Genomic DNA, 27,695 nt, shown 5'->3' with positions numbered 1-27,695 from the left:
TATCTGGCACTAATTTCCATCTTCTGGAGATGTGAACATTATAGATGTTGTCTGAGCAAAGATCTGGCAGTAATTTCCGTCTTCTGAAAGTGTTTTGAACATTGTAGATGCTTTCTGAGCAAAGATCTGGCAGTAATATCCGTCTTCTGGAAGTGTTTTGAACATTGTAGATGCTTTCTGAGCGAAGATCTGGCAGTAATTTCTGTCTTCTGGAGATATGAACATTATATATGTTGTCTGAGCAAATATCTGGCACTAATTTCCATCTTCTGGAGATGTGAACATTATAGATGTTGTCTGAGCAAAGATCTGGCAGTAATTTCCGTCTTCTGAAAGTGTTTTGAACATTGTAGATGCTCTCTGAGCAAAGATGTGGCAGTAATATCCGTCTTCTGGAAGTGTTTTGAACATTGTAGATGCTTTCTGAGCAAAGATCTGCCAGTAATTTCTGTCTTCTGAAAGTGTTTTGAACATTATAGATGCTTTTTGAGCAAAGATCTGGCAGTAATATCCGTCTTCTGAAAGTGTTTTGAACATTGTAGATGCTTTCTGAGCAAAGATCTGGCAGTAATTTCCATCTTCTGGAAGTGTTTTGAACATTATAGATGCTTTTTGAGCAAAGATCTGGCAGTAATTTCCGTCTTCTGGGAGTGTTTGGAACATTATATATGCTGTCTTAGCAAATATCTGGCACTAATTTCCATCTTCTGGAAGTGTTTTGAACATTATAGATGTTGTCTGAGCAAAGATCTGGCAGTAATTTCTGTCTTCTGGAAGTGTTTTGAACATTATAGATTCTTTCTGAGCAAATATATGGCAGGAATTTCCGTCTTCTGGAAGTGTTTTGAACATTATAGAAGCCTTCTGAGCAAAGATCTGGCAGTAATTTCCATCTTCTGGAAGTGTTTTGAACATTATAAATGCTTAATGAGCAAAGATCTGGCAGTAATTTCCGTCTTCTGGAAGTGTTTGGAACATTATATATGCTGTCTTAGCAAATATCTGGCACTAATTTCCATCTTCTGGAAGTGTTTTGAACATTATAGATGTTGTCTGAGCAAAGATCTGGCAGTAATTTCTGTCTCCTGGAAGTGTTTTGAACATTATAGATTCTTTCTGAGCAAATATATAGCAGGAATTTCCGTCTTCTGAAAGTGTTTTAAACATTGTAGATGCTTTCTGAGCAAAGATCTGGCAGTAATTTCCATCTTCTGGAAGTGTTTTGAATATTATAGATGCTTTCTGAGCAAAGATCTGGCAGTAATTTCCGTCTTCTGGAAGTGTTTGGAACATTATATATGCTGTCTTAGCAAATATCTGGCACTAATTTCCATCTTCTGGAGATGTGAACATTATAGATGTTGTCTGAGTAAAGATCTGGCAATAATTTCTGTCTTCTGGAAGTGTTTTGAACATTATAGATTCTTTCTAAGCAAATATATGGCAGTAATTTACGTCTTCTGGAAGTGTTTTGAACATTATAGATTATTTCTGAGCAAATATCTGGCAGTAATTTCCGTCTTCTGAAAGTGTTTTGAACATTGTAGATGCTTTCTGAGCAAAGATCTGGCAGTAATTTCCATCTTCTGGAAGTGTTTTGAACATTATAGATGCTTTCTGAGCAAAGATCTGACAGTAATTTCCGTCGTCTGGAAGTGTTTGGAACATTATATATGCTGTCTTAGCAAATATCTGGCACTAATTTCCATCTTCTGGAGATGTGAACATTATATATGTTGTCTGAGCAAAGATCTGGCAGTAATTTCTGTCTTCTGGAAGTGTTTTGAACATTATAAATGCTTATTGAGCAAATATATGGCAGGAATTTCCGTCTTCTGGAAGTGTTTTGAACATTATAGATGCCTTTTGAGCAAAGATCTGGCAGTAATTTCCGTCTCCTGGAAGTGTTTTGAACATTACAGATGTTTTCTGAGCAAAATCTGGAAGTAATTTCCGTCTTCTGGAAGTGTTTGGAACATTATAGATTCTTTCTGAGCAAATATCTGGCAGTAATTTCCGTCTTCTGAGAGTGTTTTGAACATTGTAGATGCTTTCTGAGCAAAGATCTGGCTATAATTTCCATCTTCTGGAAGTGATTTGAACATTATAGATGCTTTCTGAGCAAAGATCTGGCAGTAATTTCAGTCTTCTGGAAGTGTTTGGAACATTATATATGCTTTCTTAGCAAATATCTGGCACTAATTTCCATCTTCTGGAAGTGTTTTGAACATTATAGATGTTGTCTGAGCAAAGATCTGGCAGTGATTTCCGTCTTCTGAAAGTGTTTTGAACATCATAGATTCTTTCTGAGCAAATATATGGCAGGAATTTCCGTCTTCTGGAAGTGTTTTGAACATTATAGAAGCCTTTTGAGCAAAATCTGCAAGTAATTTCCGTCTTCTGGAAGTGTTTTGAACATTATAGATTCTTTCTGAGCAAAGATGTGGTAGCAATTTCCGTCTTCTAAAAGTGATTTGCACATCATAGATGCTGTCTGAGCATAGATCTAGCGGTAAATTCCATCTTCATGAAGTGTTTTGAACATTATAGATGCTTTCTTAGCAAATATCTGGCACAAATTTCCATCTTCTGGAGATTTGAACATTATAGATGTTGTCTGAGCAAAGATCTGGCAGTAATTTCCGTCTTCTTTAAGTGTATTGAACATCAAGGATTCTTTTTGAGCGAAGATATGGCAGTAATTTCCGTCTTCTGGAAGTGTTTTGAACATTATAGATGCTTTTTGAGCCAAAATCTGGTAGTGATTTCCGTCTTCTGGAAGTGTCTTGTACATCATTGATGATTTTTGAGCAAAGATCTGGGAGTATTTTCCGTCTTTTGGAAGTGTTTTGAACATTATAGATACTTTCTGAGCAAAGATCTGGCAGTAATTTCCATCTTCTAGAAGTGTTTTGAACATTTTAGATGCTTTCTAAGCATAGATCTGGCAGTAATTTTCGTCTTATGGAAGTGTTTTCAACATTATAGATACTTTCTGAGCAAAGATAGTGCAGTAATTTTCGTATACTGGAAGTGTTTTGAGCATCATAGACGCTGTCTGAGCAAAGATCTGGCAGTAACTTCCGTCTTCTGGAAATGTTTTGAACCTTAAAGATGCTTTTTGAGCGAAGTTCTGCTATTAATTTTCGTCTTCTGGAAGTATTTTGAACATTATAGATGCTTTTTGAGCAAAGATATGGCTGTAACTTCCGTATTCTGGAAGTGTTTTGATCATTATAGATACTTTTTGAGCAAAGATCTGGCAGTAATTTCCGTCTTCTGAAAATGTTTACAACATTATAGATGCTTTTTGAACAAAGATCTAGCAGTAACTCTAGTCTTCTGGTAGTGTTTCGAACATTATAAATGATTTTAGAGCGAAGATCTGGCAGTAATTTCATTCTTTTGGAAGTATTTTGAACATTATATAGACTCTTTTTGAGCAAAGATCTGGCATTAATCTTTGTCCTTTGGAGGTGTTTTGAAGATTATAGATGGTGTCTGACCAAAGATTGGGCTATAATATTCGTCTTCTGGAATTGTTTTGAACATTAGAGATGCTTTCTGAGCAAAGATCTGGTAATAATTTCCCTCTTCTGGATGTGTTTTGAACATTTTGGATGCATTCTAAGCAAAAATATGGCAGTAATTTCCGTCTTCTGCAAGTATTTTGAACATTATTGATGTTTCTTGAGCAAAGATCTGGCAGTAATTTCTGTCTTCTGGAAGAGTTTTGAACATTATAGATGGTTTCGGAGCAAAGATCTGGCAGTATTCTTCGTCTTCTGGAAGTGTATACAGATAAGGTCTGAACATATATCTCCCTATAATTTCCGTTTTCCGGGATTGTTCTGAACATCATAGATGCTTTCTGAGCAAAGATCTAGCAGTAACTTCCACCTTCTGGAAGTGTTTTGAACACTATAGATGCTCTGTGAGAATAGATATGGCAGTAATTTCTTTCTTTTGGAAGTGTTTTGAACATTATAGATGCTTTCTGAGCAAAGATTTGGCAGTAATTTCCGTCTTCTGGAAGTGTTTTGAACATTATATAGATTCTTTTTTAGGTAGATTCTTTTTGAGCAAAGATCTGTCGGTAATTTCTTTCTTTTGGAGTTGTTTTTAACATTATAGATGCATTCTGAGCAAAGACTGGGCTGCAATATTTGTCTTCTGGAATTGTTTTGAACATTAGAGATGCTTTCTGAGCAAAGATCTGGTAATAATATCCGTCTTCTGGATGTGTTTTATACATTTTAGATGCATTCCAAGCAAAGATATGTCAGTAATTCCCGTATTCTGAAAGTGTTTTGAACATTATAGATACTGTCTGAACAAAGATATGGCAGAAATATCCGTCTTCTGTAAGTGTTTTGAATATTATAGATGCTTTCTGAACAAAGATCTGGCAGTAATTTCAGTCTTCTGGAGGTGTTTTGAACATTTTAGATGTTTCTGAGCTAAGATCTGGCATTAAGTTTCTGTCTTCTGGAAGTGTTTTGAACATTATGGATACTGATCAAAGATCTGGTAGTAATTTTCGTCTTATGGAAGTGTTTTGAACATTATAGATGCTTTCTGAGTAAAGTTCAGGCAGTAATTTCCGTTACCTGGAAGTGTTTTGAACACTACAGATGCTATCTGAGCAAAGATATAGCAGTATTTTCCGTCTTCTGGAAGTGTTTTGAACATTTTAGATGCTTTTTAAGCAAAGATATGGCAGTAATTTCCTTCATCTGAAAGTGTTTTGAACATTATGGATGCTGTCTGAGCAAAGGTCCGGCAGTAATTTCTGTCTTCTGGAAGTATTTGAATATTATAGATGCTGTCCGAGCAAAGTTCTGGCAGTAATTTTCGTCTTGTGGGAGTGTTTTGAACATTATAGAAGCTTTCTGAGTTAAGATCTGGCAGTAACAGGCAGTAATATCCACCTTCTGGAAGTGTTTTGAACATTTTGGATGCTTTCGGAGCAAAGATCAGGCAGTAATTTCCATCTTTTGGAAGTTTGTTGCACATCATAGATACTGTCTGAGCATAGGTCTTGTAGTAATATCCGTCTTCTGGGACTGTTTTGAACATTCAGGAAGGTTTCAGAGCAAAGATCTGGTAGTAATTTCCGTCTTCTGGAAGTATTATGAACATTATAGATGATTTCTGAGTAAAGATGTGGCATGAATTTCCTTCTTCTGGAAGTGTTTTGAACCTTTTAGATGCTTTCTGAGTAAAGATAGGGCAGTAATTTTCATCTTCTGTATGTTTTGAACAATATATATGCTGTCTGAAGAAGATATTGCGGTAATTTTCGTCTTCTGGAAGTGTTCTGAACATTATGGATGCTTTCTGAGCAAAGATCTCTCAGTATTTTCCGTCTCCTGGAAGTACTTTGAATACTATATATACTGTCTGTGCAAATATCTGGCAGTAATTTCTGTCTTTTGAAAGTGTTTAGAATATTAGAGATGCAGTCTGAGCACTTTCCGTCTTCAAGAAGTGTTTTGAACATCATAGATATTGCCTGAGCTAAAATCTGGCAGTAATTTTATATTTTTTGGAACTGTTTTGATCATTATAGATGCTTGTTGAGCAAAGATCTGACAGTAATATCAGTATTATGTGAGTTTTTTGAAAATTATAGATGCTGTGTGAGTAAAGATCTAGCAGTAATTTCCGACTTTTGGGAGTGTTTTGAACATTATTGATGCTTCTTGAGCAAAGATCTGGCAGTAATTTACGTCTTCTGGAAGTGTTTCGAACATTTTAGATGCTTTTTAAGCAAAGATCTGGCTGTAATTTCCGTGTTTTGGAAGTGTTTTGAACATATCGGATGCTGTCTGAGCAAGGATATTGCAGCAATTTCTGTCTTGTGGAAAGGTTTTGAACATTATAAATGCTGTTTGAACAAAGATCTGGTAGAAATATCCATCCTCTGGAAGTGTTTTGAACATTATATAAGATTCTTGAGCAATGATCTGGCAGTAATATCCGTCTCCTGGAAGTGTTTTAAACATTATAGTTGCTTTCTGAGCAAAGATCTGGCAGTAATTTCCATCTTCTGGAAGTTTTTGCACATCATATATGCTGTCTGAGCATAGATCTTCTAGTAATTTCCGTGTTTTGGAAGTGTTTTGAACATTATAGATGCTTTCTGAGCGAAGATCTTGTAGTAATTTCCGTCTTCTGGAAGTGTTTTGAACATTATAGATGCTTTTTGAGCAAAGATCTGGCAGTAATTTCCGTCTTCTGAAAATGTTTAGAACATTATAGATGCTTTTTTAACAAAGATCTAGCAGTAACTCTAGTCTTCTGGTAGTGTTTCGAACATTATAGATGATTTTTGAGCGAAGATCTGGCAGTAATTTCATTCTTTTGGAAGTATTTTGAACATTATATAGACTCTTTTTGAGCAAAGATCTGGCATTAATCTTTGTCCTTTGGAGGTGTTTTGAAGATTATAGATGGTGTCTGACCAAAGATTGGGCTATAATATTCGTCTTCTGGAATTGTTTTGAACATTAGAGATGCTTTCTGAGCAAAGATCTGGTAATAATTTCCCTCTTCTGGATGTGTTTTGAACATTTTGGATGCATTCTAAGCAAAAATATGGCAGTAATTTCCGTCTTCTGCAAGTATTTTGAACATTATTGATGTTTCTTGAGCAAAGATCTGGCAGTAATTTCTGTCTTCTGGAAGAGTTTTGAACATTATAGATGGTTTCGGAGCAAAGATCTGGCAGTATTCTTCGTCTTCTGGAAGTGTATACAGATAAGGTCTGAACATATATCTCCCTATAATTTCCGTTTTCCGGGATTGTTCTGAACATCATAGATGCTTTCTGAGCAAAGATCTAGCAGTAACTTCCACCTTCTGGAAGTGTTTTGAACACTATAGATGCTCTGTGAGAATAGATATGGCAGTAATTTCTTTCTTTTGGAAGTGTTTTGAACATTATAGATGCTTTCTGAGCAAAGATTTGGCAGTAATTTCCGTCTTCTGGAAGTGTTTTGAACATTATATAGATTCTTTTTTAGGTAGATTCTTTTTGAGCAAAGATCTGTCGGTAATTTCTTTCTTTTGGAGTTGTTTTTAACATTATAGATGCATTCTGAGCAAAGACTGGGCTGCAATATTTGTCTTCTGGAATTGTTTTGAACATTAGAGATGCTTTCTGAGCAAAGATCTGGTAATAATATCCGTCTTCTGGATGTGTTTTATACATTTTAGATGCATTCCAAGCAAAGATATGGCAGTAATTCCCGTATTCTGAAAGTGTTTTGAACATTATAGATACTGTCTGAACAAAGATATGGCAGAAATATCCGTCTTCTGTAAGTGTTTTGAATATTATAGATGCTTTCTGAACAAAGATCTGGCAGTAATTTCAGTCTTCTGGAGGTGTTTTGAACATTTTAGATGTTTCTGAGCTAAGATCTGGCATTAAGTTTCTGTCTTCTGGAAGTGTTTTGAACATTATGGATACTGATCAAAGATCTGGTAGTAATTTTCGTCTTATGGAAGTGTTTTGAACATTATAGATGCTTTCTGAGTAAAGTTCAGGCAGTAATTTCCGTTACCTGGAAGTGTTTTGAACACTACAGATGCTATCTGAGCAAAGATATAGCAGTATTTTCCGTCTTCTGGAAGTGTTTTGAACATTTTAGATGCTTTTTAAGCAAAGATATGGCAGTAATTTCCTTCATCTGAAAGTGTTTTGAACATTATGGATGCTGTCTGAGCAAAGGTCCGGCAGTAATTTCTGTCTTCTGGAAGTATTTGAATATTATAGATGCTGTCCGAGCAAAGTTCTGGCAGTAATTTTCGTCTTGTGGGAGTGTTTTGAACATTATAGAAGCTTTCTGAGTTAAGATCTGGCAGTAACAGGCAGTAATATCCACCTTCTGGAAGTGTTTTGAACATTTTGGATGCTTTCGGAGCAAAGATCAGGCAGTAATTTCCATCTTTTGGAAGTTTGTTGCACATCATAGATACTGTCTGAGCATAGGTCTTGTAGTAATATCCGTCTTCTGGGACTGTTTTGAACATTCAGGAAGGTTTCAGAGCAAAGATCTGGTAGTAATTTCCGTCTTCTGGAAGTATTATGAACATTATAGATGATTTCTGAGTAAAGATGTGGCATGAATTTCCTTCTTCTGGAAGTGTTTTGAACCTTTTAGATGCTTTCTGAGTAAAGATAGGGCAGTAATTTTCATCTTCTGTATGTTTTGAACAATATATATGCTGTCTGAAGAAGATATTGCGGTAATTTTCGTCTTCTGGAAGTGTTCTGAACATTATGGATGCTTTCTGAGCAAAGATCTCTCAGTATTTTCCGTCTCCTGGAAGTACTTTGAATACTATATATACTGTCTGTGCAAATATCTGGCAGTAATTTCTGTCTTTTGAAAGTGTTTAGAATATTAGAGATGCAGTCTGAGCACTTTCCGTCTTCAAGAAGTGTTTTGAACATCATAGATATTGCCTGAGCTAAAATCTGGCAGTAATTTTATATTTTTTGGAACTGTTTTGATCATTATAGATGCTTGTTGAGCAAAGATCTGACAGTAATATCAGTATTATGTGAGTTTTTTGAAAATTATAGATGCTGTGTGAGTAAAGATCTAGCAGTAATTTCCGACTTTTGGGAGTGTTTTGAACATTATTGATGCTTCTTGAGCAAAGATCTGGCAGTAATTTACGTCTTCTGGAAGTGTTTCGAACATTTTAGATGCTTTTTAAGCAAAGATCTGGCTGTAATTTCCGTGTTTTGGAAGTGTTTTGAACATATCGGATGCTGTCTGAGCAAGGATATTGCAGCAATTTCTGTCTTGTGGAAAGGTTTTGAACATTATAAATGCTGTTTGAACAAAGATCTGGTAGAAATATCCATCCTCTGGAAGTGTTTTGAACATTATATAAGATTCTTGAGCAATGATCTGGCAGTAATATCCGTCTCCTGGAAGTGTTTTAAACATTATAGTTGCTTTCTGAGCAAAGATCTGGCAGTAATTTCCATCTTCTGGAAGTTTTTGCACATCATATATGCTGTCTGAGCATAGATCTTCTAGTAATTTCCGTGTTTTGGAAGTGTTTTGAACATTATAGATGCTTTCTGAGCGAAGATCTTGTAGTAATTTCCGTCTTCTGGAAGTGTTTTGAACATTATAGATGCTTTTTGAGCAATGACATGGCAGTAATTTCAGTCTTCTGGAAGTGTTTTGGACATTATATATGCAGTCTGAGCAAATATTTGGTAGTAATTTCTATCTTTTGGAAGTGTTTTGAACATTATAGATGCGGTCTAAGCAAAGATCTGGCAGTAATTTCCTTATTTTGAAAGGATTAAAATATTATAGATGCAGTTTGAGCAAAGATCTTGTGGTAATTTCCGTGTTCTTGAAGTGTTTTGAACATTATATATGGTTTCTGAGCAAAAATCTGACAATAATTTCTGTTTTCTGGAAGTATTTTGAATATCATAGATACTGCCGAAGCTGAGATCTGGCAGTAATTTTCTGTGTTTTTGAAGTATTTTTAATATTATAGATGCTTATTGAGCAAAGGGCATGCAGTAATTTCAGTCTTATGTCAGTGTTTTGAAAATTATAGATGCTGTGTGAGCAAACATCTAGCAGTATTTTGAACATGATTGATGCGCTCTGAGCAAAAATATGGCAGTAATTTCGGTCGTCTGAAAGTGTTTTGAACACTGCAGATGGTTTCTGAGCAATGATCTGGTAGTGATTTCCGTCTTCTGGAAGTGTTTTGAACATTATAGATGCTGTGTGAGCAAAGATATGGCAGTAATTCTTTCCTTAGGAAGTATTTTGAACATTTTAGATGATTTCGGGCTAAAGATATTGGCATTAATTTCTGTCTTTTGGAAGTGTTTTGAACATTGCAGATGGCTTCTGAGCAAAGATCTGGCAGTAAGTTCTCTCTTCTGGAAGTAATTTGAACACTGTAGATTCTTTTTGCGCAAAGATCTGGTAGTAATTTCTGTCCTTTGGAAGTGTTTTGAACATTAAAGATCCTGTCTGCGCAAATATCAAAGATCAAAGATCAGGCAGTTATTTTCATCTATTGGAAGTGCTCTGAACATTATAAATGCTGTTTGTGCAAAGATATAGCGGTAATTTCCTTCTTCTTGAAGTGTTTTGAACATTATATATGCTTTTTGAGCAAAGATCTGGCAGTAATTTCCGTCTCCTGGAAGTGTTTTGAACATTACAGATGTTTTCTGAGCAAAGCTCTGGCACTAATTTCCGTCTTCTGGAAGTTTTTTGCATATCATAGATGCCGTCTGAGCATAGATCTTTTAATAATGTCCGTCTTCTGGGAGTATTTTGAACATTTAGGAAGCTCTCTGAGCAAAGATCTGTCAATAATGTCCATATCCTGGAAGTGTTTTGAACAATATAGATGCTTTCTGAGCAAAGTAATGGCAGTAACTTCAGTCTTCTGGAAGTTTTTTGCACATTATAGATTCTGTCTGAGCATAGATCTTCTAATAATTTCCGTGTTCTGAAAGTATTTTGAACATTATAGATGCTTTCTGATCAAAGATGTGGCAGTAATTTCCGTGTTCTGGGATTATTCTGAACATTTAAGATGATTTTTGTGCAAAGTTCTGGCAGTAGTTTCTGTTTCCGGAAGTGTTTTGAACATTGTAGAGGCTTTCTGATCAAAGATGTGGCAGTAATTTCCGTCTTCTGGAAGTGTTTTGAACATTCAAGATGATTTCTGCGCAAAGATTTGTCAGTAATTTCAGTCTTCTGGAAGTGTTATGAACATTATAGATTCTTTCTGAGCAAATATCTGGCAGTAATTTCCCTGTTCTGGAAGTGTTTTGAACATTATAGATTCTTTCTGTGCAAAGATCTGTCAGTTATTTCAGTCTTCTGGAAGTGTTTTGAACATTATTCATGCTTTCTGAGCAAAGATCTGGCCGTAATTTCCGTCTTCGGGAAGTGTTTTGAACATTATAAATGCTGTCTGAGCAAAGTTCTGGTAGTGATTTCCGTCTTTTAGAAGTATTTTGAACATTATAGATGCTGTCTAATCGAAGATATGGCAGTAATTACCGTCTTCTGGAAGTGTTTTGAACATTTATGATGCTCTCTAAGCAAAGATCTGGCAGGAATTTCCGTCTTCCGGAAGTGTTTTGAACATCATAGATGCTTTCTGAGGAAAGATCTGTCAATAATTTCCGTTTTATATTAGTTTTTTTTAACATTATAGATCTGTCTCATTAAAGATCTGACAGTAATTTCCGTGTTTTGGGAGTATATTGAATATTTAGGATGTTTTTTTGAGCAAAGAACTTGCAGTAAATTCTGTCTTGTGGAAGTATTTTGAACATTATAGATGCTGTCTCAGCAAAGATCAGGCAGTAATTTCTGTCTTTTGGGAGTGTTTTGAACATTTAAAATGCTTTCTGAGTAAAGATCTGGCAGTAATTTCTGTCTTCTGGGAGTGTTTTGAACATTTAAGATGTTTTTTGAGCAAAGAACTTGCAGTAAATTCTGTCTTGTGGAAGTATTTTGAACACTATAGATGCTTTCTAAGCAAAGATCTGGTAGTAGGTTGGCCAAGGCACCAGCCGCCCGTTGAAATACTACCGCCAGAGAGTTATGGGGTCCTTTGACTGGCCAGACAGTACTACGTTGGATCCTTCTCTTTGGTTACGGTTCTTTCTCTTTGCCTACACATACGCCGAATAGTCTAGCCTATTCTTAACAGATTCTCCTCTGTCCTCACACACCTGACAACACTGAGGTTACTAAACAATTCTTCTTCGCTCAAGGGGTTAACTACTGCACTGTATTTGTTCTGTGGCTACTTTCCTCTTAGTAAGGGTAGAAGAGACTCTTTAGCTATGGTAAGCAGCTCTTCTAGGAGAAGGACACTCCAAAATCAAACCATTGTTCTCTAGTCTTGGGTAGTGCCATAGCCTCTGTACCATGGTCTTCCACTGTCTTGGGTTAGAGTTCTCTTGCTTGAGGGTACAATCAGGCACACTATTCTATTTAATTTCTCTTCCTCTTGTTTTGTTAAAGTTTTCATAGTTTATATAGGAAACATTTATTTTAATGTTACTCTTCTTAAAATATTTTATTTTTCCTTCTTTCCTTTCCTTACTGGGCTATTTTCCCTGTTGGGGCCCCTGGGCTTATAGCATTTTGCTTTTCCAGCTAGGGTTGTAGCTTAGCAAATAATAATAATAATAATAATAATAATAGTAATTTCTTTCTTTTGGAAATGTTTTGAACATTATAGATGCTGTCTGATCAAAGATGTGGCAGTAATTTCCGTCTTTTGGAAGTGTTTTGAACATTAAAGATGCTTTCTGAGCAGGGATCTTGCAGTAATGTCTGATATTTAGAACTATTTTGAACATTATAAATACTGTCTGATCAAAGATCTTGAAGTATTTACCGTCTTCTGGGAGTGTTTTGAACATTTAAGATGCCTTCTTAGTAAAGATCTGGCAGTAATTGTCGTCTTCTGGTAGTATTTTGAACATTATAGATACTGTCTGATCAAAGATATGGTAGTAATTTTCATGCTCTGGTAGTGTTCTGATAATTCGAGATGCTTTCTGAGTAAGGATCTGGCAGTAATTTCTTTGTTCTGGAAGGGTTTTGAACATTATATAAGCTTTCTAAGCAAAGACCTGTCAGTATTTTCCATCTTTTGGAAGTGCTTTGAATATTATAGATGCTTTTTGAGCAAAGATCTGTAAGCATTTTCCGTCTTCTGGGAGTGTTCTGAACATTATAGATGCTTTCTCTGTAAAGATTTCTCAATAATTTCCGTCTTCTGGATGTGTTTTGAACATTATAGATGATTTCTGAGTAAATATGTGGTTGTAATTTCAGTCTTCTGGAAGTGTTTTGAATATTATATATGCTTTCTCAGCAAAGATCTGGCAGTTATTTCCGTCTTCTGGAATAGTTTTGAACAATATTTATGTTTTGTCTGAGCAAAGATGTGGCTGTAATTTCCATCTTTTGGAAGTGTTTTGAACATTATAGATGCCGTCCGAGGAAAGATGTGGCTGTAATTTCCGTCTTCTGGAAGTGTTTTGAACATTATAGGTGCTGTCTGAGGAAAGGTATGGCGGAAATTTCCGTCTTTTGGCAGAGGTTTGAAGATTATAGATGCTGTGTGAGCAAATATCTGGCAGCAATTGTCGTCGTCTGGAAGTGTTTCGAAAACTATAGATTTTATCTGAGCAAAGATGTGGCTGTAATTTCCGTCTTTTGGAAGTGTTTTGAACATTATAGATGCTCTCTGAACAAAGATGGGGCAGTTATTCCCGTCTACTGGAAATGTTTTGAACATTGTAGATGCTTTCTGAGCAAAATCTGGCAGTAATTCCCGTCTTCTGGAAGAGTTTCAAACATCATAGATTCTTTCTGAGCAAAGATCTGGCAGTAATTCCTATATTCTAGAAGTGTTTTGATAATTATAGATGCTTTCCGACCAAAGATCTGGCAGTAGTTTTCGTCTTCTGGAAGTGTTCTGAACATTATAGATGCTTTCTGAGCAAAGATCTGGCAGTATTTCACGTCTTTTGGAATGGTTAGAGCAATGTATATGCTTTCTGAGCATAGATCTGTCAGTAATTTCCCTTTTTTGTAAGTATTTTGAACATTATAGATGCTTTCTGAGCAAAGATTTGGCAGAAATTTCCGTCTTCTAAAAGTTCTTTGAACATTTTAGATGCTTTCTGATCATAGATCTGGCAGTAATTGTTCGGGTCCTGGCTCTCAACTAGAAATGTAGAAGTTGTCATTTCCGTAGTCCACTGGCCAGGAACATATATATTCAATGTGATATATTTTACTTATAGAAGTGGTAAAACTGGCAAATACTAAAAGTACTGATAATATCTGACAGACTAACAGAATCTAGAAATATCTAATTAGAGTTTTTTTTTTAAGATTACCTGACTACCTTCACAATAAAAGGAAAGATTATCTTTATAAACTAAGGCATATAAGTATTATTTTATTCAATTAACACACAAAGTAAACTTATAAAATGAATAGTTTAAGAGCTGCACTAAGTGGAAGGAAAGGCAGACCAACGGACAAAGAACAACTATATCGTAAAGTCCAAACTATAGTTAACTCCACCATCGAAGGTGGAAGGAGGTTATGTATTACAATCTGTTTGTGTATGTGTGTGTATATGTTTATTTGTGAACAGCTTCCTGACCACAATTTCAATCGTAGAGTAATGAAATTTGCAGAGATTAACTGTCATGTAAAAAGTTAGAATTGATTAAATTTTGGGAGATCAAGGTCAAAGGTCAAAATAAAAAATGAAGGCTATAATCGAGCAAAAGGTCAAGAAATAATCTGCCGAGGCGGAGGTCTGCACTCTACTGAGTGCCCCTATAGTTAGGTATGTAGTTAGTTCTAACAGCCTTGCCTTCTCTATCATAAGGCTCAATACTACACAGTATTCTAGAAGTTTTATACCAGCTGTCACCAGATTGTGGAATGATCTTAGTCATGTGGGTGAATTGGCGGACCTTCAAAAGATCAAACATGCAGCGAATAGTTTATGCTGAAAAAGATTACAAGAGACTGTTTTCATAGTTCATATGTGACATATCTATTTCAACCTTGTTATTGATCTTGGGATTTTTTTTTTTATTATTATTTACTTCTCTTACATGGTTTATTTATTTCCTTATTTCCATTCCTCACTGAGGTATTTTTTCGTACTGGAACCATTAGAACTAAAACTTCCTGCTTTTCCAACTGGGATTGTAGATTAGCTAATAATAATATTAATAATAATAATAATAATAATGATAATAATAATAATAATAATAATAATAATGAAAATAATTATTATCTGGTATATTATCCATAATTTTAACCTTCCAAAATTGTTAATTTTTCAATATAGAATAGAAATTCCGGGAAGTCAAAATATAAAATTTTCAATGCCATCATTTTTTTTTTACTTGTATGTGTACTATAAATCGAAATGAGAGAGAGAGAGAGAGAGAGAGAGAGAGAGAGAGAGAGAGAGAGAGAGAGAGAGAGAGAGAGAGAGAGAGAGAGAGAGAGAGAGAGAGTATTTCTTTTTGTTCTAATTCGATGTAGTTCTTGGAATCTTGTTCATTTGTGTCTAATTTTTCCATTATAGTAATCTCAATTAATTCTAATTTTATTTTTTCTCACCGAATTCCTCCATCTTAGTAATCTCTACTATTCGCTGATTCTATTTTTGTTTTTCCTAACCAAATTTCTCCATATTAATTAGTAATCTCTACTCCTCACTAATTCTATTTTTATTTTTTTCTAAATTGAATTTCTCAATTTTATGAATTTCTCAATTTTAGTAATCAACTTTTCACTAATTTATTTTATTTTTTCTGAACCAAATTTCTTCATCTTGGTAATCCCTACTCTTCACTAATTCTATTTTTTTTTCTAAACCAAATTTCTCCATCTTAGTAATCTTTACCCTTTATTGATTCCATTATTAATATTTTCCCCACCGATTTTGCTGTTATATCAAGGGACATAGAGTTAAACACTTGCCGTAAAATGGGTAAAAATCCTGGTATAAAGGTTACTAGGCATTTACCGTTCTAAAAACAGATATATTTACGTAAAGGGGTGATATTACAGTCACTAATCCAAAAATTATAATAACAGAGTATGGTTAAATTACGGTCACTTATATTTTACTGAAATACGGCTGAGAAGAGCATATTTTTACGGAGAATTTCCGATCTAAATTATGGTTATTTTTAAGTGTACTGGACACACGATTTCCCCTTACCATATGATCTGTTTAAAACTCGACAGAAACTATGTAAAGTTAACACTGAAAAGTAGGAAGATCATATAGAGAGTCAAGTTGAAATTCAATAAAAACCTTTTGAAGTCTTTGAAGACCCATGGAAAATGGCAGATGTTAAATGAATGCCCACTTTCAATTTCAATTTACTTCTATTGCAGATTTTCATTTTAATACCTTCTATAATTATTATTTTTTTAGAAAAATGATTGGAGATTCATGTTGAAAATATGTAGTACAGTAATGCACACACACACACACACACACACACACACACATATATATATATATATATATATATATATATATATATATATATATATATATATATACATGAATGAAAATCAACAAAATATGTTCAAATAGAAATGAATTTCTACCTCATATCAGGATCGAACCCTAGCCCCTACAATTGAAAGGCCAAGTCGCTTCCAACCATGCCACCAGAGGCTCCATAAGTAGACGGAACCAAACTGCTAACTGCAATTGTGTCACCTGGTGGGCCGGGAAGTGGGGGGAAAACTCACTGGTAAGAGACTGATGTCTCACCAGGTAAATCCTGAATTGCAGTTAACAGTCAGGTTCCGACTTCTTTTAGAGCCTCTGGTGGCATGGTTGGAAGCGACATGGCCTTTCATTTGAAGGGGCTAGGGTTCGATCACGGTATGAGGTAGAAATTTATATACACACACACACACACACACACACACACACACAATATATATATATATATATATATATATATATATATATATATATATATGTATATATGCAGTATATATACATAAACACACATACACACACACACACACACATTATATGCAGTATATATACATAAACACACATACACACACACACACACATATATATATATATATATATATATATATATATAATAAACATTTTATGAATATATGTATATATATGTATAATAATATATATACATATATATATTCATATGTATATATATATATGTATACATATGTATATATTCATATGGATATATATATATATATATATATATATATATATATATATATATATATATATTCATATGTATAAATATATACATATATATATATATATATATATATATATATATATATATATATATATATATATATACTGTATATACATATATATATGTTTATATATATAAATATATATATATATATATATATATATATATATGCATATATATAAACATATATATATATATATATATATATATATATATATATATATATATATACATACATACATATACCAAGGTACTTCCTCCAATCTTTGGGGGTAGCCAACATCAAACAAATTAAACAAAAACAGGGGACCTCTCCTCTCTACGTTCCTCCCAGTTGACAAGGGAGTGAACCATGCTCGGCTGGTACTGCTAGGGTGCCACAGCCCACCCTACCCCGTTATTCACCATAGATGAAGCTTCATAACGCTGAATCCCCTACTGCTGCTACCTCCACGGTCATCCAAGGCACCGGAGGAAGCAGCAGTGCCTACCAGAACAGCATCACAGTTGCTCGTCATTCATTCCTATTTCTAGCACGCTCTCTTGCCTCTCTCACATCTATCCTCCTATTACCCAGAGATTTCTTCACACCATCCATTCACCCAAACCTTGGCCTTCCTCTTGTACTTCTCCCATCATCTCTTGCATTCATCACCTTCTTCAGCAGACAGTCATTTTCAATTCTCTCAACATGGCCAAACCACCTCAAGACAATCATATCCACTCTAGCTGCTAACTAATTTCTTATACCTGTTCTCACTCTCACTACTTCGTTTCTAGCCCTATCTACTCGAGATACACCAGCCATACTCCTTAGACACTTCATCTCAAACACATTCAATTTCTGTCTTTCCGTCACTTTCATTCTCCACAACTCCAATCCATATATCACAGTTGTTACAATCATTTTCTCATGCAGAACTCTCTTTACATTCATGCCCAACTCCTCTATTTTTTACTACTCCCTTAACCGCCCCCAAACACTCTCTGATGTACATCTGCTTCTACTCCACCATTTGTTGCAACAACAGACCCCAAGTACTTAAACTGATCCACCTCCTCAAGTAACTCTCCATTCAACATGACATTCAACCTCGCACCACCTTCCCTTCTCGTACATCTCATAACCTTACTCTTACCCACATTAACTCTCAACTTCCTTCTTTCACACACCCTTCCAAATTCTGTCACTAATCGGCCAAGCTTCTCTTCCGCGTCTGCAACCAGTACAGTATCATCCGCAAACAACATCTGATTTACCTCCCATTCATGGTCATTCTTGTCTACCAGTTTCAATCCTCGTCCAAGCACTCGAGCATTCACCTCGCTCACCACTTCATCAACATATAAGTTAAACAGCCCCGGCGACATCACACATCCCTGTCTCAGCCCCACTCTCAACGGAAACCTATCGCTCACTTCATTTCCTATCCCAACACATGCTTTACTACCTTTGTAGAAACTTTTCACTGCTTGCAACAACCTTCCACCAACTCCATATAACCTCATCACATTCCACATTGCTTCCCTATCAATTCTATCATACGCTTTCTCCAGATCCATAAATGCAACATACACCTCCTTACCTTTTGCTAAATATTTCTCGCATATCTGCCTAGCTGTAAAAATCTGATTTATATAACCCCTACTTCTTCTAAAACCTCCTTGTGCTTCTAAGATTGCATTCTCTGTTTTATCCTTAATCCTATCAATCAGTACTCTATCATACACTTTTCCAACTACACTAAACAAACTAATACCCTTTGAATTACAACACTCATGCACATCTCCCTTACCCTTATATAGTGGTACAATACATGCACAAACCCAATCTACTGGTACTAATATCTCAGCTCTCACACCATCCATACCTGATGCTTTTCCTACTCTCGTTTTATCTAGTGCTCTCCTCACTTCCTCTCTTGTAATCTCTCTCTCATTCTCATCTCCCATCACCGGCACCTCAACACCTGCAACAGCAATTATATCTACCTCCCTAGTATCCTCAACATTCAGGAAACTTTCAAAATATTCCACCCACCTTTTCCTTGTCTCCTCTCCTTTTAACAACCTACCATTTCCATCTTTCACTGTCTCTTCAATACTTAAACCAGCCTTCCTTACTCTCTTCACTTCTTTCCAAAACTTCTTCTTATTCTCTTCACATGACTGACCCAATCCCTGACCCCACCTCCGGTGAGCTGCCCTCTTTGCCTCACTTACCTTCCGCTTTACCCCCACATTTTTCTCTCTATATCTTTCATGCTTCTCTACACTTTTACTCTGCAGCCATTCTTCAAAAGCCCTCTTTTTCTCTTCTACTTTTACCTCCACTCCTTCATTCCACCATTTACTGCCTTTCTTCATGCTGCCTCCAACAAACTTCTTGCTACACACATCACTTGCAATCCCAACAAAATTTTTTTTTTTACAAACTTCCACTCCTCTAAATTACCAGTTTCTCTTACTTTCACTTAGTCATATGCCATTTTCAACCTTTCTTGATATTTAATTTTTACCCCCGGTTTCATTAGTTCTTCAACCCTCACTAGCTCCCTTTTACATCCACATACTCTATTCCCACACTCTTTTGATACAACTAATTTTCCTTCCACCAGAAAATGATCAGACATACCGTTAGCCATACCCCTAAACACGTGCACGTCTTTCAATCTTCCAAACATTCTTTTAGTTATCAATACATAATCCATTAACGCCCTTTCTACCACTCTTCCATTTGCCCCTCTTACCCATGTATACTTGTTTTTATCTTTCTTTTTGAAAAAGCTAGAACTTATCGCCATCTCTTGCTCAACACATATCTACCAGTCTCTCACCACTCTCATTTTCACCTGAGACGCCATACTTCCCAATGACACCTTCTACTTCTCCAGCGCCCACTCTAGCATTTAAGACACCCATGACAACTACATAATTCCTTCTACCCAGTCCTTCTACGCACCTCGTTAATTTATTCCAGAACTCATTCCGCTCTTCATCATTTTTCTCACAACCTGGCCCATACGCACTGACAAAAGCCTAACATTCCTTACCCAACCTAACCCTTACCCACATTAACCTAGATGATATCTCCCTCAATTCCACTACTTTACTTGTCTCATATATATATATATATATATATATATATATATATATATATATATATATATATATAGGTATATATATACATGTATATATATGTATATATATGAATATATATATATATATATATATATATATATATATACATACATATATATAAATATAAATATATATATATATATATATATATATATATACATATATATATAAATATAAATATATATATATATATATATATATATATATATATATATATATATATATACATATGTACATATATATACATATAAATATATATATGTATATATATATACGTATATATACAGTATGTATATATATACATATATATATATATAATATATATATATATATATATATATATATATATATATCTATATATATATATATATATATATTATATATATGTATATATATGTATATATATAATGTGTATATATATATATATATATATATATATATATATATATATATATATATATATATATATATATATATATATATATATATATATATATGTCATCATCATCATCATTCACGTTAATAACCCACTGCACGACTAAGGCCTTAGATATGTGCTTCCTCTCCCGCCTGTTTATTATTATTATTATTTATTATTATTACTATCCAAGCTACAACCCTAATTGGAAAAGCAAAATGCTATAAGCCCAGGGGCTCCAATAGGGAAAAATAGCCCAGTGAGGAAAGGAAATAAGGAAATAAATAACTGAAGAGAACAAATTAACAGTAAATCATTCTAAAAAAAGTAACAACGTCATAACAGATATGTCATATATAAACTATGAACAACTTCAAAAACAAATATGTCATATATAAACTATAAAAAGACTCATGTCCGCCTGGTCAACAAAAAAGCATTTGCTCCAACTTTGAACTTTTGAAGTTCTACTGATTCAACAACCCGATTAGGAAGATCATTCCACAACTTGGTAACAGCTGGAATAAAACTTCTAGAGTACTGCGTGGTATTGAGTCTTATGATGGAAAAGGCCTGGCTATTAGAATTAACTGCCAGCCTAGTATTACGAACAGGATAGAATTGTCCAGGGAGATCTGAATGTAAAGGATGGTCAGAGTTATGAAAAATCTTATGCAACATGCATAATGAACTAATTGAACGACGGTGCCAGAGATTAATATCTAGATCAGGAATAAGAAATTTAATAGACCGTAAGTTTCTGTCCAACAAATTAAGATGAGAATCAGCAGCTGAAGACCAGACAGGAGAACAATACTCAAAACAAGGTAGAATAAAAGAATTAAAACACTTCTTCAGAATAGATTGATCACCGAATATCTTAAGAGACTTTCTCAATAAGCCAATTTTTTGTGCAATTGAAGAAGACACAGACCTTATATGTTTCTCAAAAGTAAATTTGCTGTCGAGAATCACACCTAAAATTTTGAAAGAGTCATACAAATTTAAAGAAACATTATCAATACTGAGATCCGGATGTTGAGGAGCCACCGTCCTTGACCTACTTACAATCATACTTTGAGTTTTGTTAGGATTCAACTTCATACCCCATAACTTGCACCATGCACTAATTTTAGCTAGATCTCTATTAAGGGATTCACCAACCCCAGGTCTACATTCAGGGGATGGAATTGATGCAAAGAGAGTAGCATCATCTGCATATGCAACAAGCTTATTTTCTAGGCCAAACCACATGTCATGTGTATATAGTATGAAAAGTAATGGGCCAAGAACACTACCCTGTGGAACACCGGATATCACATTCCTATACTCACTATGGTGCCCATCAACAACTACTCTTTGAGATCTACTACTTAAAAAATCAATAATAATGCTAAGAAACGACCCACCCACTCCCAACTGTTTCAGTTTGAAAACAAGGGCCTCATGATTAACACGGTCAAAGGCAGCACTAAAATCAAGGCCAATCATACGAACTTCACGACCACAATCAAGGGATTTCTGTACTGCATTGGAGATTGTAAGAAGGGCATCACATGCTCCAAGGCCTTTACGAAAACCAAATTGCAAACTAGGGAATAGATGATTACCTTCAGCAAACCTATTAAGACGTTTTGCCAGAAGACGTTCAAAAACTTTAGATAATATGGGAGTTATGGAAATTGGGCGGTAATCAGTGGGACTTGAGCTACCACAAACACATTTACATAGAGGAGTAACATTACCAATTCTCCAACTAGTGCTAAAAGCTCCTCTTCTTGCTAACTTGCGCAAAATAACAGATAACTTTGGAGCTAAGAAATCTGCTGTCTTTATAAAAAACAAAGGAAAAATACCATTTGGGTCTACACCTCCATAAGCATCAAGGTCCATCAACAGAGCTTTAATCTCACGAGATCGAAAAGCTAAACTAGTTAGTTTAGCCTCAGGAAAACAGGAATAAGGAAGTTCAAGTTTTTCATTACTCTGTTTACTGTCAAAAACATCAGCCAAAAGGGTTGCCTTTTCCTTTGGACAGTGAGTGACTGAGCCATCTGGTTTAAGTAAAGGAGGAACTGCTGCATCTACACCAAAGAGTGCAGATTTAAGGGTAGACCACCATTTATGTTCCTGAGTTGTACCAGAGAGGGTTCCTTTTATGATTAAATTGTACTCCTTTTCAGTTGAGGCATAAACTCTCTGAGCAAAAGCTCGAAGCTGAGTATAGTTGTTCCATGTCAAATCTGATCTGTTACCCTTCCAAAGGTGATAGGCCTCCTGCTTCTCCAAATAAGCACGTCTACAATCATCATTGAACCACGGTTTGTCCTTCATTTGGTACCTTAGCACACGAGAAGGGATACGCCTATCAATTATGTTGACTAGATTCTCATTCAAAGAGACAACAGGATCTACACTATTATATAATTGTGACCAATTCAAGCACAAAAGATCATGCAAAATCCCATTCTAGTCTGCTTGGGATTTCATATAAATTTTACAGGAATATGATATATCAGGGACAGGCTGCTCAGTCTTCACTAATAATGAAATCAAGGCATGATCAGAAGTCCCAACTGGAGAATCAACCTTACTAGTTATAACGCCAAGGGAGTCAGTGTATACGAGGTCCAAGCAATTACCAGACCTGTGAGTAGCTTCATTTATGATTTGCTCACAGCCTGATTCAGAGGCAAAGTCTAAAGCTCTTAAGCCATGGCGATCGGTAGGAGAGATAGAACTTAACCACTCCCTATGGTGAGCATTAAAATCACCAACAAAGACAAAAGAAGCCTTTCTATCATCTTCTTGTATCTTAGCCATAATGGTAAGAAGACAATCGAAGATAGAATCATCTTTCTATGTCAATCAACCATCTTACTTTATTTCCTATGCTTCGTTTGTAATCTCTAGGGACCCATTCTGTTATTCTTTTTGTTCATCTATTATATTCTATTCTCCTTATATGTCATGTCCTCGTCCATTTTCTTTTCCTTACTTGTTAGAATATTTTCTACTTTAATTTGCACCCGTATCCTGTTGCTATCTTTTTTGCCTTTTTTTTTCCATAGCTATTTGAGTTGCAACTAGCTTATGTTCTAAGGCTTTAGTAAGGCTCAAGTTTCTGATGCATAAGTTGATACTGGTAGGGTCATTTGGTTATTTTCCCCTTTAGCAAAAGTGGTATTTTAATTTTTCTAATCTCATTTTGTTTACCAGAAGCTCTCCATCCTATATTTATCCTTTTAATTCAGGTCTCATGTCCTGGGAAAACAATTACTCTCTGTCTTAACTATGAATATTCATTAACAATCTCTGAAATTCGTCCATAATCCTTATTTGTTTTTTATCTGCCTTTTCATTAGATATTATCTTAATTTTACTCCAATTATTTTCAGGCCTAAATTTCTACTTTCTTTTTTATATACTCTTCTATCAGCTTTTAAAATTCCTTCAATAATTCACTAAATATAACTGTTATCTGGAAATCTTAAATTGTCAAGGTATTCCCCATTAACGTTAATTCCTGCATTTTCCCAACCTAAATTCTTAAAAACTCCTTCTGTGAATAATTTAGGATAGATGGGGTCTCCCTCTCTAACTCCTCTCTCAATGGGAATTATCTCCCTATCTTTATGTAGAGTTAGGATTGCTGTATTACCCGTATAGATATCTTCATGTGTTCTTACATAAAAAACATTTAATTTCTGCTTTTGAAAATCTTTCCTTTCTGCTGAAGTTTATACAGAATTAAGAGCTTTTCCGTAGTATATATGCATATATATAATATATATATAATATATATACATATATATATATATATATATATATATATATATATATATATATATATATATATATATATATATATATATACATATATATATGTGTATATATATATATAAATATATGTATATATATATATATATATATATATATATATATATATATATATATATATATATATATATATATATATATATATATATTTGTGTGTATGTGCATTTATGTGATTGTGTGTTTAAGAGTTTATCGATATCTGTTTTTGTGTGTACCTAAAATCTAAATATGAATAAATAAATTAAACACATAGGCAGAAATAATACCTCCAAGGATTTAAATAACCAAACAGCAATGTGTTAAGGAGGCAGACACATTCTGACAATCTGCTTAATTAAGTAATAACAGCTAGTGTCTAGCTTATTTACCTTAACCATTGCATTCCACATGGCAGTAGCGACGCCTCTCCTCCTGTGCTCAGGAATGACGTAAATGTCTGCTAGGAAAGCTACGAGACCGATAATCGTGCTATATCGGTAGTTGTAAAGTAGATAGCCGCATATTACGCCCTCGCCATTTTCACTGATGATTATTTTCACGACGGGATGGTTTCCAAATAATTTTTTCTCTAAATCTGTAAAAAAGAAAAACAACAAGAGCATTAACAACAACAACAACAACAACAAAAACAACAACAACAACAACAGCAAATGCAACCGTTTCTAGTTAATTGCTGGATAAAGACATAAGATATGTCTTTATTCATGTCTTGTGTTTGGCCAGTTTTCATCGTCATGCTGGCCACTGTGGATTGGTGGTCGTGGGAGATTTTCGTCTGATCACTCACAGCAAACCAACTTAGTATGGGTGGCCTTAACTAGTACAGCTTTGTTGATCATGGCGATACACAAACTCTTTTACCACGTTAAAGATTCCGTAATCAGAAAGGGAGATGTGTAAAATAGATGACAATTATTCGGTCAAACTTACTAAGGAAAACTAAGACAGTTGATTCCGGGATAAAATTGTCCATTGTCTTTTAACGAAAAGACAAGAATAGGCCTATACTAAGTAGAATATCTTTCATTCGATAATAAAGGTTTAAAATTATGCATGATATCTCAAGTAGAAAGATCCTACTACTCATGTAGCCACAAAGAGACACAAATGTTCGATTTTATTCATGAAAAGTTTACAACAATTCATTGATAAAGGTTTAAAATTATGCCATGCATTTTAAATAGGAAATTCCTAGTACTCATACAAATTTCGGATTTCATTCATGAAATGTTTAAATTTGTCTTTACCTTTGCATGTTAACACTCCTCTTTCTTGTTCCTTTCCAGACTCTTGCATTAGATTTGCCAAAATCTGGCAGTCTGATAGTTTGGCCTCTCTCACGGTTGACGGCTTCATTTTACCTGCAAAATCAAATTAAAATATAAACATTTTCAATATCAAGCAATTTCGCATGCTACGCAACGGCCACAACTTCATTTAAATTTCCATGATAATAATAATAATAATAATAATAATAATAATAATAATAATAATAATAATAATAATAATAACTACGCATCTGTTCCTGTCATTAAACTGTTACCACACAAATGATTACGGAAATGGATATTCACCAAGGAGACAGGGTCAGTGAGAGTAATAACAAATCAGACTTCTTGAGATCCATCCTTCTAGTTGTTTGTTGGTGATACCGGCACACTTGAGCCCCTTTTATCTTACCATCTTGGGTCAATGGCACAGTCTTCTCACCTGTACTCTCATTCGTCCCTTACTGACCCTTCTCCAAAAACATAGTACAAACACCTTTCCAAAAAATACACGTCATCATAAATTGTCTGATAATTGCAGCATCAATTCAGTTCCTTAAGATCAATTCTAAAATGATCAGAGATCAGAGATATGATGACAAAATGACACTTTCCTTTAATCTGCCGCCTTCCGAACTACTGGTTGAATTCTAGTCCGATTTGCATAAGACAAACTTAAGGTTTGCTGAATACTTTAAAAAACTTCGTAAGCAACTTTGCAATACAAAAAAAAAAAAAAAAGAAGACAAAAAAAAAAATAATGCATTTACATAATTTCCAAGGATGTTCAAAAGAATTGTTTCTATATATTCAAAACAAACTATTTTGTAAAGAAACAAATATTACTAAGATATAAATAAATCTCTGAATCGAAAATCAAATTACATAATCATTTTTACGGCCTAGATTTTTACTAGTTCCTACACCCATTACAAAATTACCTCATGGCACACCCCGTAGACTTTGGGCTTCTTTCGTCCCTTCGACATCTGCTAAACAACCCTCGCCAACTCCTGTCATACATTTTATTACAATGATATTACAAATGAAGTAAATAATCCATAGTTTTCACTTTGAACACCTAAAGGAAAACAATAGCATAGTCAGCCTTAGGGATATTGAGTTTTTTATTTGGCGTCACAAATCTCGGCGCATTGAATCTAGATATTTCTGTGACGTCACATATGGAGCCTATATTATAAATCCCCTTAGAGATATGTACAAACACACAGACGTACGCACACACACACACACACACACACACTCTCTCTCTCTCTCTCTCTCTCTCTCTCTAACAGGTAGTCACACTATATCTACATATTTATTACTTTAGGTTTTTTCCAGCATTAGTAGAAAAATCATGTTATGTAAATTAGGGTAATTAAGCCAAAAAAATTGTGAAAATTTGGCTTTAGATTACTAATGATAGCGTTATAATAACCATCGGTATTGCTAAGCTTTAAAAAAAATAACTTCAGTTACTGACAAAATCCTTTATTGAACTTACGTAATCAAATATAAAACTATCAGTCTTTACCTATTGCATCGAGATGTTTTTATGTATTTGTTTTGTTTACCGGCATGTCTTCAAAAACAATGTTCAAAGATATGCAATCTATCATGATACACATCGATGAGTTATTGCGATAAAAAACTTATTTTGTTTGAGTTTATAACTTGAACGATAAAATATTGGAATATCGAACACACTTTTAACCTGGAATGACGGTAGAGGATTTAGGGAATTAGCTAAGCTCAAACTTAAGTAAAACACTGATTAGTTAGGCAAAAATATAGAACAAAAAAGTTTTCAGCATTCAGCCTTCATCTGTTCTCATTGGATAATGAACTTATCTTTTATTTTGTGCCCCTCATGAATGGAAAAGGCAAGGGACAGTGATATTGCCCTATCAAGCAGGAGAATGCCCTAGAGACTGACCTTATTACATATGGTCAGCACCGAAGCCCCCACTCTACCCAAGCTAGGACCAAGGAGGGCAGGCAATGGTGGCTGATGACTCAGCAGGTAGACCTATATGCTCCCAAAACACTCCATCCTTAGCTCACAAGGATGATGAGGTTGCAGCGACCAAAGGAACTAACTATTTCGTCGCATTGGATTTAGAATTTTGTGACGTCACATATGGAGCCTAAATTATGAATCGCCTTAGAGATATGTACA

The 27,695-nt window shown here is 34.7% G+C and overlaps 1 protein-coding gene across 5 annotated transcripts in view; it reads right to left on the bottom strand.

Annotated features, from left to right (window-relative positions):
* LOC137647980 (spermidine/spermine N(1)-acetyltransferase-like protein 1) overlaps positions 1 to 27,695 on the bottom strand; it is a 107,718-nt gene that overhangs the window by 6,425 nt on the left and 73,598 nt on the right. For 4 of the 5 annotated variants that reach the window (XM_068380927.1, XM_068380931.1, XM_068380940.1 and 1 more), the window contains exons 2-3: positions 25,493 to 25,606; positions 24,614 to 24,819 (exon numbers count right to left, since the gene is read on the bottom strand). In XM_068380927.1, coding sequence (XP_068237028.1) covers positions 24,614 to 24,819; positions 25,493 to 25,601 — 315 coding nt within the window. In that variant the 5' untranslated portion in view covers positions 25,602 to 25,606. Of the gene's footprint in view, positions 1 to 24,613; positions 24,820 to 25,492; positions 25,607 to 25,819; positions 25,955 to 27,695 lie in introns of those variants that run through there. The other variant, XM_068380936.1, reaches the window with a different exon arrangement.

Source organism: Palaemon carinicauda, chromosome 1, assembly GCF_036898095.1.
Source record: "Palaemon carinicauda isolate YSFRI2023 chromosome 1, ASM3689809v2, whole genome shotgun sequence".
In the NCBI taxonomy this organism is placed as follows: domain Eukaryota; kingdom Metazoa; phylum Arthropoda; class Malacostraca; order Decapoda; family Palaemonidae; genus Palaemon; species Palaemon carinicauda.
This window is presented reverse-complemented; position numbering and strand designations above follow the sequence as displayed.